At 41.1% G+C, this 15,108-nt stretch overlaps 1 protein-coding gene across 1 annotated transcript; it reads left to right on the top strand.

Annotated features, from left to right (window-relative positions):
* Positions 1-3,660: 3,660 nt before the first annotated feature.
* LOC115462492 (liver-expressed antimicrobial peptide 2-like) lies at positions 3,661-11,266 on the top strand. The gene is made up of 3 exons (XM_030192486.1): positions 3,661-3,763; positions 8,182-8,324; positions 10,426-11,266. The coding sequence occupies exons 1-3, from the start codon at positions 3,698-3,700 to the stop codon at positions 10,460-10,462; spliced, it is 246 nt and encodes an 81-aa protein (XP_030048346.1). The 5' UTR covers positions 3,661-3,697; the 3' UTR covers positions 10,463-11,266.
* Positions 11,267-15,108: the final 3,842 nt, after the last annotated feature.

The following is a 15,108-nucleotide window of genomic DNA, read 5'->3' as shown; positions in this document are numbered from 1 at the left end:
CTGATTCTAATTTAATTAAACATTTACATGGGAAGTTTAACCAAAATAATCCTCCTAGTTGTAACACCCTAGGTCTCATTTCAAGAAATAGTTATAGTCTCTTTTGAGTTACTAAAGATACATCTGGAAACACTCGAACCAAACAATTCAAAAACCTTTTCTCTCTCTTCTTAAAAAACAAACACAGCACCCAGTCTCTATCAGGTTCTAACACAAATTTCACAGTCAAAGTCACAGGAGTTGCTTCTTGGTCTTCATGTGTAATAATTTGAGTCACATTTAATTCATCGAAAGAAACATCCATTCCAGGGACAATATCCAGTTCTGTAGGTTTCTTAACCACCAATGGCAAATAATATGCATTCAAGATAGGAGGACAGGATTGCTCTGGCATCTTCAGAATTAAAAAATAAATGAGTTAACAATGGAACAACAGATGAAACGTTTGGAAAATTCACAAATCATAGAGTATTTTTATGTAAAGAGTTCTCCAAAAGTCTCAAAAGTCTTCGATGTAACCAAATTATCTTTTACCAATACAGCTTGTGAATCCGATCTTGATTTAACCTCAAGTTTAACAGAACTCAAGACTTTTTCCATAGACTAAACTTTATTCTTCATCTCAACCAAGGCCCCTTGATCCACACAGAACTGTGAGGCCATTAATTCCAACTTACTTGCAAAAGAACTGTCCAATTTAGTCAAAGCCTCTGACTTGACATCCAGAGTAATCAATTTAGGTTTGCCCGAAAGAGACGGTTTATGAAGCTCAGCTAATACCTTCTCCTATTCACAGCTTTCTTTTGAAACTCCTTGACAGTTCCTGGGTCCTTACCGCCACTGAGAAACGATAACCCCGCCCTCGTCCACAACTCCATCCTCTGCCAATGCTGACAGAGGAGCAGACCCTGCACAGAGAGCACCAGCAGCCCCTCCCAGCTCTGGCACCACTCCCCATCCTCCCACCAGCAAGGCTAGGTTCTGCAGCAGGTCCTTTGCTTCCGGACATGGTGTCTGGGTCAGGCGGGGGGGCAGCTCTTCTTCCCCCGCCAGCTTCTGCAGCGATGCCCACGATCTTGGACCTCAACTGCTCACTGCAAATCGATCCATCAGACCCGTGATGGCTGGGACAGGCTTTTCTGTGGGATAAGTACAAGTCTGACCCCTTCTCTTGCCCACAAGGATGGAATTTCACTTCAAGAAAAATTTGCTGAGATAAAATTAACAGCTGCGGGTCACAACAGAGAGCGCTGCAGGCATGTATCCACCATCTTGAATCCCCCTAGTTTTCAATATATTATTTTTTTTATGATCCCACTTCTAACTCTCATTCAGTCCCTCAAATTAACTCCTTATGTGTATTCTGATGGCATCCAGATATTTGGTGCTTTCAGCTGTGATTGTCCACATGATATCTCCATGCTCAACAGCAAACTAAGATAGCAGACAGGCTTGGATATCATACACTGAAACTGAACCTTGACAAATCCAGGACCAGAGCTCTGCTGCTTTCATGGAAAGATCGCCCCATCCTTATGATTCCTATCCAACTTGTGGGTTCTATCATCCCTATCCAATCCTAGGAGTGTTGCTAGATTGGACCTTAACGTTTCAATCACATATTTCTAACTTAGTTTAGCACTGCTTCTACAAGCTTAGGATGATATACTCTGTGAGAAACTTGTTCATCATAGATGCCCTTCAAATCCTTATTCATTCCCTTGTTACCAGTCATCTTGACTACTGTAATTCCCTCTTAAATGGACTGAGATTCTTAGATATTCAGAGACTACAACTCGTACAAAATATAGCGGTGACACTTTTGACGGACACCAGCAAATTCGACTATGTCAGTCCCCTGCTCTGTGGTTGCCCATATCACACAGAATTATATTTAAACTCATACTGGTTCATAAAGTACATTATTCAGGACATCCTCTATATCTGTTGCATATGTTAATTCCCAAGGGCAATGCATAAAGCTTACCATGTTAGGAACGTCTGATTTTGATTGGTTCTATCCAGTTTACCATGCATGTTATTTAGCGTGTAATGCACAAAGGGGTTCTGTGTCTATCTTACCAATTGCAGTAGCAGGCAGTGATAATCCTATGCAAATGTATTACAGTGAGTTGATTATTATTACAATGAGCATTCCGAGCGATGCTCATAAAGGAACATATATCTCAATGTGCAAAGGTTTCTGTGAGATCTGGAGCTGTTGTCTGTGAGAAGCACTGTGCTTGCATTTTTCAATAGCAAAACGTGTCCAAGAGCAGAGAACAACTTAGGCAAAGAAATCTGATTCATCCTCTGTCTCAAATTATAGACTCATCTCCACTTATGTGGGCCCTGGCTGAATATCAGCTGGAGCCTGCATAAGAGGAGTCCAGATGTCCTCCGCCCCCCCCCCCCCCCCAAGATCATTCTGATCACACTTCCTACCCCCAAATCACTGCAATCCTCCTCTGCTCCCTGACATCACTCTGATCCCCCTTCCCACCTCCAAGTTATAGCAGACTCTCCAGGCCAACCTGAAGAGGTCTGGTGGTTCAGTGGTGGTCAGGGCAGGAGCGAACCCCACTTGCTCCTGCCCCTCATGGCTCCTGATAAAAAATGGATGCCGCAGCCTCTAGAGGTAGTCTCGTGGTACTACCACTAGAAGCTGACCCTATAATGGTTGTACCAAGAGATTACTATTAGAAATCATGAGGCCATTCTCTATCAGGAGCCACAAGGGGCAGGAGCAAGTGGCATTTGCTCCTGCCCTGACCACTACTTTCAAAATGGTCAGTTAGTGCCAATATTCAGTGGCACTGTCCGGTTATGTCACTGAATATTGGCGGCCAGCCTGTTGAGCAAGATTTAAGCATGCAGGATCTTCTCCTGCTCGCTCAAACCACTTTCAATGTAGGGCCCATATTATTTCCACCAGGCTTTCCCTCAGATGGTTCAGTCTTATCCCTTGCTGCTGGAGTCGGCCTTGATCCCACTTCTTTCCTCGCTCACCTACTCTATTGTATTTCCTGCTTGTTTGTACATTTGTGATACTGTAATTACTATTTCTTTCTATTAAGCACTTGTTTTGTCCCTTCACCTGACTGAAAAGTAACCTGTTTATCTTCCCTATTTTTCTAATTATTGTTGTAAATCGCTTGGGTGTTTTAACCATAAGCAGGATATCAAATAAAATAAACTATTAACTATATGAGAAAGATGGGTTCTGGTGGGAAATAGGCGGGGTCTTGTATTCTCTTTAAACCAGGATGGTTGAATAAAAAGAACAAAAACAAACAAACAAAAAAACTGTCCTGGAAAAGGAGAAACCTTCCAGATATTCACACTCTTGTGAATGGCATCTGGGTATCCTTATTGGTGGGACGGACCTAATGCCCTTTTTATACCTTTGTTTACAGTGTCACCCTGTTACTGTCACCAGAAATAGCTGTGGGTCGATGTTTACAGGTACTTCTGGCCTGTTGTCAGCTGTGTAAGATCTCATTAATCAGCTTCTATCATGTGTCCTTTGTTCAGTACCATTTCTGGCTCTTTGTCAGTCAGTGCTGTTCATTGACCTTCTTTATCCCAATGACGTGATAACCATCATGGATAAATACCTGCACAGCCTTTTGCATGTATTTTCAGCACTGCAGGTGATTCCTTGTCAGCCTCCTTACCAGCACTGACTGCAAGCAGCATGAGGAAAGAGTTTACCCAAGTGTTTGCCGTTGCCTGTGTGTTCCTGCTAATTAGCTTCAGCCTGGTAAGCAGTTGAGTTCCTAATGTATCATGTATACTGCTGTAAGTATTGCAAGTTGTAAACCATAGGGTATATAATTATGATATAGATGTAACAGCATATTATATAGGAAGGTATATAATTCAGAACGGGAAGTGAGCACACCATGGTTATATATAGGAAATGAGTTTTAGCAGCCACAGAGTATGCATATGGTGATGCTGTGAGGTTTCTTTTCATTATAAAAGCATGTTTTTGTTGCACTCATTTTCTCACTCTAAATGTGCTCACAGATTTATAAGTCTAAAGTTTTTTTTATAAGTTTTAAATTTGATTTTCTCTGTTTTTGTCATTTTTATTTATTCATTTTCTGTAATTCAATGGTATTTTTCCATTTTTATTTCTTTTGTAATCCTCCTTGAGCCCTTCTTGGGTAAAACAGACTAGAAATGTCTGTATTGTATTAGATTAGATAAAGTCAGATTTAACTGAATTAGAGTTGTACCAACAGCCTGCAGTTCCTTTACCATATCACCAGTGCTACACTCATATCTCTCAACTGGCTCTTAAGAGTTCTGGGATCTTTCCGTCGTGTGATTTGCCTTGAGAAAATGGGCATGGCTAATCCCAGAATCCTATAAAGAACTAATGTTTACCAATGCTAATCTCATCTATACCTCTTTCCCACAACATTCTTTTTCCCCTCCTTCCTTCACCCTTGAAGTCGCACCAGAAAAAGGGACATATCCAGTCTTGAAAGTCCATCTGTAGCAGCAGCATGGTTTTTGTTGTTGTTGATCCAATGAAAGGTACTGCAACCTACAAGGATTGTATTACATTTTTAAAAAGTTGGCAGTACTAAATTATTCCTTCTTTTAGAGTCAGGTTGAGGAGAGGGAGATGAAATTTGGTATCAATTGCCATTAAAAATGTATTTCTGTTTTTTTGTTTGTTTGATTTCATATAATGTCCTTATCCATATAACTGCAGCCACTATGGGAGCAATTCTATAAAGAGCGTCATTAGTTAGGTTGAAAGATGCAGTCCGCTACCACGAATTCTTTAATGGCATCTGGGCACCCAGATTCCATTACAAATTACTAGCGTGTCGAAATTTCGATCCCAACATTTAGGCAAACCCACTTATGCCATGTCAATAGCAGGTGGAAATGTGCAATCCTAAATGTGGCACCTTGATGCATAAGTATTCTACAAGTTTCATGTGTAAATATGGGACCCACCCATGCACCTTCCTCTCTGCATGCCCCCTTGCATTTATGCACAAAGGGCCAGATTCTGTATAAGACATGGTGAGTAGTGCATATTAAATTGTACATGCAGCCAATTTATGCATGCATCTCAATTTAGTAACGAGCCAACCAGTGATAACTGGCCAGTAACAAACAATTATCATCACTAATTGGCAATAATTGGAATTTATGCACGCTTCTTTTTGTGTGTATTCTAAAAACTGGCCTGCACAAATTTCAACGCACATAGCTGAAAAGGAGGCATGGTCATGGGAGGAGTGTGGGCATGTCAGGGCCGTTACTTAAATTTAAACATGGTGTTATGGGGGGGGGGGGGGCGGAGACACGCCTACATTTAGGTGCAGGTATTTACACCTGGTTTTCAGTGGTGTAAACGACCGCGCCTAAATGTAGGCCCATTTCCCGGTCCTCTGTGCTATTCTATACATCGTGCCTAACTTTAGGCATATTATATAGAATAACACTAGGCGTGTTAATTGGACACTTCTAGATTTTAGATGCCATTTACAGAATCTGGTCCTATATGAATTGGGCAGTTTCTGTAAGTTTAGTGCAGAACTGGTACTTACACAGGTGACATTTTCTTGTTTAAGTGCTAGTATTCTATAACTTACACCCACATGAGCCCAGGGAGGGGGAGGTAAAGAGGCCAATAGGGACAGAACCTGAGATCAGGAAGCAGGGGTGTTCACAGAGGGCAGTCCTCGATTGGAGAGAAATATCATACCTTAGTTGACCCATCAGGACAGAGATAGTAAAAATAATCAGGAAATGATAGCAGGTAGACAATGGAGCCAAGCTTGGCTGAGAAAAGGAGGAGGTCTTTGCAGGAGAATAGACCACTGGTAACAGACTTTATACAAACAAGCAGGAGTGGTTGTGGTACATGTGAGACAACATTTCACACGCTGCATTGCTCATATAGCTTTGCAGTGAGGACTGCAGCAGTAAAAATCCTTAGAAGTGAGAATAACAGTAAAGGCATTAATCACATTTTAGGGCTACTGTATAAAACTAGTGTAAGGCTGCCGGGAGGACAGAACAGTACAATCTTTGATTCTGAGTTTATTAGATTATTGTATAATCTATTTAGGCGCTTTTAAACAAGTGCTGAAGAAACGTCATACTATTCAAAATGTTGCGTTGGGTCATTTAGCTTTTCTACAAACTCCAGAGTTACTAGATTGTTGGCTTTATTTACTTTTCCTCCATTCAAGAATCTAAGAAGAACTAGATTATTAGATAGCCTCTTCTTATATCAAGTGGCTCATCTGGACAAGGATGTTCAAAGCTTTATTACTTTCTGTGACAATTACAGTTCGTTTTGTAAGCAAATTAAAACCTATTTATTTAGAAAGTTTGTTTTGAATTGTAATGACTAGTAATGTCATCTTTTCAGTTAAATTGTATATTGCCATTTCATCATACTGACTATCCTTTGTACTTCCTGGAAATGTCCAGCTTCTTTGTAACTGTGATCCACATTGAACAGAGAGGTATATGGTGGAATATAAGTTTATTGTTAATGTTAGGAGAAAACTGCTGATCAATGTTAAATGGTATGTTTGTGGAATAGGAGTAGAAGGGGAGGTCATACCTTAATCCCTCCAGTGGTCATTTATGGCACCTTTTTGTGACTTAGGACCCTGTTTACTAAGCAGCGTTATAGGCGCGCTAATGGTTTTAACACGCGTTAACCAGTATATGCGTTAACTATGTACATGCCTATAATACCCTATAGGCGCCTACATGGGTAGTGCGTGCGCTATGTATAGGCACGCAAAAAAACACTCACACACCTTAGTAAACAGGGCCCTTAGTCGTGATTGAATAAGGTCTAGACCAAAATGTCTAGCTTTTAGCCTTGGATGTTTTTGTTCCATTATGGCAGAAAAACGTCCAAAATGTGCCTCCTTGTGATCTGGCTGCACTGCATGTGAATTGCATAGAAAACCATCTTAAAAATGGGTTTTGAAAATAGCTACTTGGACTTTTTTTTTTTTTGCCAAAATGTCCATCTGCCACTTTGTGCTGCTGTTTAGACATTTTTCTGTTTTGAAAATGAGCCACTTGATCTCTCAATTGCTTTAAAGCCCTTGTAAACCAGGGCCTACCCTTATTACCAGCAGTTATCTTTCTGTACAAGTATTTTTGCTTGAGTGTAAGCATGAAGTTATATAAATAACTTAAAAAAAATCCACATAAACAAGATAGTCAGCCCAAAGGGCAGCTGCTGAAATGCACAGTGATCTTTGTCATAAAGCATATGGAGACAGACTTAAAGTTCTCAATATGTAAATCTTGGGGGGGGGGGGGGGGGGGGAAGACAGGAAACATTTAAATACCTCCTTAGTACAGGAGGTGGGTCTCTTTCAATTGAAAAGAAGCTCTTGAACAAGAGGTCATACACTCAGGAGTAACCTAAGTTAATATTTCTTTATAGAAAGGTGGCAGATGTTTGGAACAGCTTCCTAGCAGAGGTGGTGGAGACAAGGATTGTATGTGAATTCAATAAAGCATGTAACTAACAAATAGCAAGAAGAAAAAGGAAAATTGTTGAATATTTTACAAATATATCGATAAATAAATCAAGGTAAATATCATTTTCACTCCTGATGCAAACAGGAACTGAGCCATGGTCATGTTACCTTTTTATTTTTTGTTTCGCTTTAAATAACATATCTTAATAAAGGTTTTTGTATGGTTTAGAGTATAACTTATTTTAATAAATAATATTTTATTGATATATTTGTAAAATCATTCAACAAATTTTGTTTCCATTTTCCTCTTGATATTTGTTGGTTACTTATTTTTGTGCTGGTGCCCAATCTCTCTTCTTGTGTGTTCATGAAAGCATGAGATATGCACATAGGATCTCTGAGGGAGAGAACGGGATTGTAGAGCTTAGCAGTTGGTACAGATGCTCATTTTATGCTATCATTTTCAAGGCCTCTTACTGCTCTGATAAAGGTCAGATAAAGCTACAAGGATGTCACTGAATCTTGTGCCAGAGCCTCTTCAAAAAAAAAAAAAAAAAACAAGGATAGGTAAATCACTGTTGAAACCAGACCTCCCTTGGATTATGGGAAAGGTGCTGGTATGAGTTCCTGCCTATTTATGCAGTCTAGAAAATATCTTTGCATGACTAATGGAAATGATTTGTGCATACAGGGTAATGCTGCACCAGTTCCAAACAAGCAAGGAAACTATTTAACTCTGCGTGTCAAAAGATCGATGCTCTGGCGCTGGATAACGCTGCGGCCTGTCGGAGCCACATGCACAGGAAATGCTGAGTGCAGCACCACATACTGCAGGTAAACTGCCTACTACCAAATACACTTCTAGGTTTAACACAGTCACTTCCAACAGGACACAAGAATTCCTAGCAAAATTCCCTTAAGAAAACACCCTGACTTAAACATGTGTGCATGGAGGAGAACAGAGCTGTCTGAGCAAGAAACTATAAATTGTCAGCACTAGGGTGAAGGAAGACACTTCATCGTTATGATGCAGGCAAAAAAACACTGACCTATTTAAGCAATTACTATCCATGTAAGGTAAGAAAAGTCTCTGAACACCTTTACAAATGGAACCTTAGTTTTATCACCTCCCTAATTGCAATGACAGATTGATGTAACTTCTGCAGACACTGATGAGCTAATTTTTATTTTATTGGACACTAGTAAAAAAGCCCCGTTTCTGATGCAAATGAAACGGGGGCTAGCAATGTTTTCTTCTGTGTGCATGTGGGAGTGTGTGTGTCCCTGCCCTCTGGCCTCTCTCCCCTCCCCCCTCTGAGTCCTTCAGTGTTACAGAGCCAGCGATTTGATTTCGTGCTCTGCTGTTTTCCTTCACTGACTGTGTTACAGAGAGGGCGGGGCAGACACTCATAGGGAAACCGGATATCTCACCCCCTTCACACTTCCGGCTGGAGGCTTCATAGAACATTGGTGTTGCTTTTTATATAGAGAGATCATAAAGCAAATTTAGCACTTGATCTGGCTAGAATACCACACACTGGTTCACTTGAGCTTGGCCCTGACCTATCACTACCTCACTGTGTTGTATCTGTTAACGTCCTTGACATGGTCACACATAGTAGTTGTACTTACTTCATCAGGAAGTGTCTGGTTCATGAATGTACAGTATATGAACTAGATAAAATAAATCATAGAACTCAGTTCAGAAAACATATTCTGTTAAATGCATTTGCTTACAAAGAGGTTGAATTAGCACAGGCTTGACCTTTGTAACAATAATTCCTTTTTAAAGATTCAGTTGTAGCTACCCATACATGCAGCTTTCAACTTTCATAATATTTGTAATTCAAACACCCTTTAAAATAATTTCTAACCTAATCCTTTCCTGTTGACTGGCTTCCTACTTGCTATAGCACTTGTGATTTATTTTACCTTCAAAGTTTGGTGACAGGGCCTATAACTTTCCCCTTCAAACTCTCCTTCCCTCTAGTGAAGTCAAAAGCCATATAACCAAATCCTCTAGTGAAGTCTAAAGCCCCATGACCACAAACCATTGCTGTAGGCATGAGGTGGAGAAATTTTTAAATGGAACTGAAATGAATTATGAACGTTTATCAGCACCACTGAAATTGTCAGCAGCTATAGTTAGTCTTGACAGTTGGTACTGTTGATCACAAGGTTCAAACTTGGTGCTAGCACAACTGCTATCATATGTTCAATCTCTCTCTCTATGCATATGAATCTCAAATGGAAAGTGTCTTAAAAGGAAAAGTAAAATAGAAAACTACACTATATCAAATTCAGCTCCATCAAAACTTCACTACAACCGGTGCTTAATTTCCAGAGAAACAACCTGGAACATAGTTCTACCACTTCATTTCAGACTCCAGAGCAGCAGGGGTAGCCTCCAGCCCTTCCCTTCCCTAATGTAGCCTCTCTTTGCCTGTGGCTCCTGTCCTGGGCCTGCCCGTACCCCTGTTCTACTTCCTTTTTGCCTACAAATTAAAGCCCAGCCCTGAATACAATGGCAAAACAAACTGATTTTTAGAAAGAATGGTTAACCAATTCAGCAAGGCATGCATTGTCACTGAATATCCCCTCAGAATATCAACATACTGTAGTAGTTCAGGGGCAAAGGTGGGGTGGTCCTAGAAGATATGCAGGCACTATCAGTCCTAACTTTGCCCAGTGGAACCCTGCCATTTCTAAGTCTCTGCTACAGCACGGCAGTTACTTTCAGCACTATTTTCATACATTTCATATTTAATAACATTTTTTAAAGAAGTTAACAAGTCATTTCCACCTTTATGATGCTTAGATTTTTGTTTTGTAAGAAAAAAAACCATTTAAATGAGATTATCTGAGGCCCAGCATTACTGTAATAAAATTGTAGCCTTGTTTTAAAATACATTTATTAAACCTATTTTACTTTCAGGGATGGACATTGCTCCTTGCAAGTATTTTCATCCTAAAAACGTATCTACAGCGGGTAGTGGCTGCTTGCTCCCAACTCATGAACTTTTTGGAACTCAATGCATCTCTGTTTTGCTGCGATGGCTGCTAGTGATTTGCCAGGACATTGCAAGTTGCTACAAGTTATAATCTGCAAATTCCATTTGCTTCTCAGGCACCGATTTGTGTGATCTTACGGTAACATTGCACAGTGCTGCATGCATTGAAGGAAAAAAAAAAGCCAAGTTCTCACTTTTTCCCTTTGCAAGCTGAACTTTTTCATCGCATTTGGAATATGATGCTTCATACCATGACAACCACAAGAACAAGCTTCTTCACAGCCTGTTTTGTGATGTAAATAACACTGAATGATATTTAGAGATTTAATATTGTTTTTTAGCCTGATCTTGAAATGCATTATCATTTTCTGTGTTCCACATCAACACCTAGAGGGTAATTCTTTAACAATGTGCCTAGGTATAGGCACCAACTTTCCTTTATAGAAGTGGTTCTGAACCTTTCTGCTGTTATGACACACTGAACACAGCTGAACAAAACTTAAATTCCTCTTCCTCTATATCATTTCATTGCTGCTAACAATAATACAAGGGAGAAACAGATGCAATGGTGGTGACCACATGGAGGAAAAGGCATGGTGGACTGGAAGCCTGCAATAATTGCATTTGGGGCTGCTGGTAGAAGGAGTAGTTATGGAGATTTCAAGCATGTCTAGGTTTATCAGCTCTCCCCAACCTGCCACACAGATGGGGGCCCTTTTAATAAGCCACGTAGGTGCCTACATGCACCCAATTGGAGTTACCGCCGGGTTACCGTGTGGCCCTTGCAGTAATTTCAATTTTGGCGTGCGTCCGAAAAATATTTTTTATTTTCTGATGTGTGTAGACCATTACCGCCCGGTTACCGCATGAGACCTTACGGCTAGGTCAATGGCTTGCAGTAAGGTCTGACCCAAAATGGACACGCGGCAATGTTCAGCAAAATTTTTTTAAAAAGGCATTTTTTGTAGGTGCACTAAAAAATAATTATGTGTGTGCCCAAAACACGCGTCTACCCTACCGCAGGCCATTTTTCAGCGCACCTTAGTAAAAGGACCCCATGGTTAAGGAAAGCACAAGTTTGGTGACACACCGACGTGCTCCAACACACTAGTACAGAACCAGTCTTTTACAGAATAGCAGCTTAAGTGGGTCTATATTAGATATAAGACAACAGCTGGTGTAAGTGTGCACCTACTTGTGGGAGATACACACATCCTGCCCATGCTGGCCAGAGCCTGCCCCTAGGTACGCGCACCCTGAAACTACATACTATGAAAAATGTGTGTAGTTACAGAATAGTGCACAGGCAGCCATTTGTGGTGGTATTCTTCTAATCATTCACACACATAAATCTTAGTACCTATTTTAGGGGCCCTTTTACTAAGCCGCGTAGGTGCCTACACATGCCCAAAACGTGTCAAATTGGAGTTACCGCATGGCCCTTGCAGTAATTACAATTTTGGCACGCGTCCGCTACGCGTGTCTGAAAAATATTTTTTATTTTCTGGTGTGGCATCTACATGCATCAAGTGGCATTTGACACACGTACACCGTTACTACCTGGTTACCGCGTGAGACCTTACCACTAGGTCAATGGCTTGCAGTAAGGTCTCAGACCCAAAATGGACGCATGGGAATTTTCATTTTGCCGCACGTCCGTTTTCGGCAAAAAAGAGCATTTTTTGTAGTTGCGCTAAAAAATAATTCTGTACGCGCCCAAAACATGCGTCTACACTACCACAGGCCATTTTTCAGCACACCTTAGTAAAAGAACCCCTTACAGAATTAACCCCCCCCCCCCTCACCGGGAACAGCCTAGATTAAGGTGGCAAAAATGGATGTAAATGCGAGTATTCTAGTAATTTACGAACATATGAGAATAATAAAGCAGCTTTGTGCCCTTCTGTAAGTGTACACCAATCTTTTATTACATCTACTTTGCAGGTGGGCGTTCACATGGATGGGCGGAGTTTGGACCCTGGCATACACACCCACAAATTATAGAATACTATGATTTGTGCACATTATATCACAAGCAGGGTGTGAACATTTACAGCAGCTCTATGGCTGTTCTAAGAGTGCTCGTGTATAGAAACCGCTTATGCTAGTATTCTATAAAGAAAGGGAGGTGTCTACTTTTCTTTACAGAATAGGGTCTAAACAGGCTCCCTTTATAGAGTTTCCCTTCTATTGTTTAACATTTCAGTCACTTTTAAGACGGTGCTGTGATCTATTTAACTGTTTATGATGAGCTGAGACTGCAATGTTTGTTGTTCCGTTTCTGAGCACTGTTATGAGGAAACTGCACTTAATCATAAAAGGATTAAAAAAAAACCCCACACAATTTCTATAATGATAATTTTCCACCTCGTGCTCTCTGCAGCTTTCAAGTGTCAAAGGGATTATTTTACCAATTATGAAAATCATATATTATTAAGCTACTGCAATCACTGGTAATGTGGCCATTATCGTTCATAAAGTCTTCATTGGATTAGCTGAAAGCACCCAATTTAGTTTTAAAGTTTGAGAACAATTCAGCTGGGATCCTTGTTGGAAGTTCATGCTATCATGTATAATACCTGCCTTGATTATATAGCATGTCCGTCCTGGGGTGACACTGTCAAGTGCTGTTCTTGTAAGTAGCCTGGTGAATGAAGCAACATCCTGAGGCCTTCAAGCTGAGAATGTTACAAAACCAAGGGCCTAATTTACTAAGCTTTTACCCCATAGAGGGCAAAAAAGGACTTTGAGAAGAAATTAGCGTTGGAAGCAAAAATACATAGTAAAAACTTTTTTAGATACATTAAAAGCAGGAAACCGGCCAAAGAGTCGGTTGGGCCGCTGGACGAAAATGGTGTTAAAGGGGCGATCAAGGAGGACAAAGCCGTAGCGGAGAAATTAAACGAATTCTTTGCTTCGGTCTTCACCGAGGAGGATTTGGGGGGGACACCGGTGCCGGAAAGAATATTTGAAGCGGGGGAATCGGAGAAACTAAACAAATTCTCTGTAACCTTGGAGGATGTAATGGGTCAGTTCAGCAAGCTGAAGAGTAGTAAATCACCGGGACCTGATGGTATTCATCCCAGAGTATTAATAGAACTAAAAAATGAACTTGCGGAGCTACTGTTAGAAATATGCAATCTGTCCCTAAAATCGAGTGTAATACCGGAAGACTGGAGGGTAGCCAATGTTACTCCGATTTTTAAGAAGGGTTCCAGAGGAGATCCGGGAAATTATAGACCGGTGAGTCTGACGTCGGTGCCGGGCAAGATGGTGGAGGCTATTATTAAGAATAAAATTGCAGAGCATATACAAAAACATGGACTGATGAGACAAAGTCAGCACGGATTTAGTGAAGGGAAGTCTTGCCTCACCAATCTAATGCATTTTTTTGAGGGGGTAAGCAAACATGTGGACAATGGGGAGCCGGTTGATATTGTATATCTGGATTTTCAGAAGGCGTTTGACAAAGTGCCGCACGAAAGACTCCTGAAGAAATTGCAGAGTCATGGAATCGGAGGTAGGGTATTATTATGGATTAAGAACTGGTTGAAAGATAGGAAGCAGAGAGTAGGATTGCGTGGCCAGTATTCTCAGTGGAGGAGGGTAGTTAGTGGGGTCCCGCAGGGGTCTGTGCTGGGTCCGTTGCTTTTTAATGTATTTATAAATGACCTAGAGATGGGAATAACTAGTGAGGTAATTAAATTCGCCGATGACACAAAATTATTCAGGGTCGTCAAGTCGCAGGAGGAATGTGAACGATTACAGGAGGACCTTGCGAGACTGGGAGAATGGGCGTGCAAGTGGCAGATGAAGTTCAATGTTGACAAGTGCAAAGTGATGCATGTGGGTAAGAGGAACCCGAATTATAGCTACGTCTTGCAAGGTTCCGCGTTAGGAGTTACGGATCAAGAAAGGGATCTGGGTGTCGTCGTCGATGATACGCTGAAACCTTCTGCTCAGTGTGCTGCTGCGGCTAGGAAAGCGAATAGAATGTTGGGTGTTATTAAGAAGGGTATGGAGTCCAGGTGTGCGGATGTTATAATGCCGTTGTATCGCTCCATGGTGCGACCGCACCTGGAGTATTGTGTTCAGTACTGGTCTCCGTATCTCAAAAAAGATATAGTAGAATTGGAAAAGGTACAGCGAAGGGCGACGAAAATGATAGTGGGGATGGGACGACTTTCCTATGAAGAGAGGCTGAGAAGGCTAGGGCTTTTCAGCTTGGAGAAGAGACGGCTGAGGGGAGATATGATAGAAGTGTATAAAATAATGAGTGGAATGGATCGGGTGGATGTGAAGCGACTGTTCACGCTATCCAAAAATACTAGGACTAGAGGGCATGAGTTGAAGCTACAGTGTGGTAAATTTAAAACGAATCGGAGAAAATTTTTCTTCACCCAACGTGTAATTAGACTCTGGAATTCATTGCCGGAGAACGTGGTACGGGCGGTTAGCTTGACGGAGTTTAAAAAGGGGTTAGATAGATTCCTAAAGGACAAGTCCATAGACCGCTATTAAATGGACTGGAAAAATTCCTCATTTTTAGGTACAACTTGTCTGGAATGTTTTTACGTTTGGGGAGCGTGCCAGGTGCCCTTGACCTG

The sequence above is a fragment of the Microcaecilia unicolor genome, chromosome 2 (genome assembly GCF_901765095.1).
Source record: "Microcaecilia unicolor chromosome 2, aMicUni1.1, whole genome shotgun sequence".
Taxonomy (NCBI): domain Eukaryota; kingdom Metazoa; phylum Chordata; class Amphibia; order Gymnophiona; family Siphonopidae; genus Microcaecilia; species Microcaecilia unicolor.
This window is presented reverse-complemented; position numbering and strand designations above follow the sequence as displayed.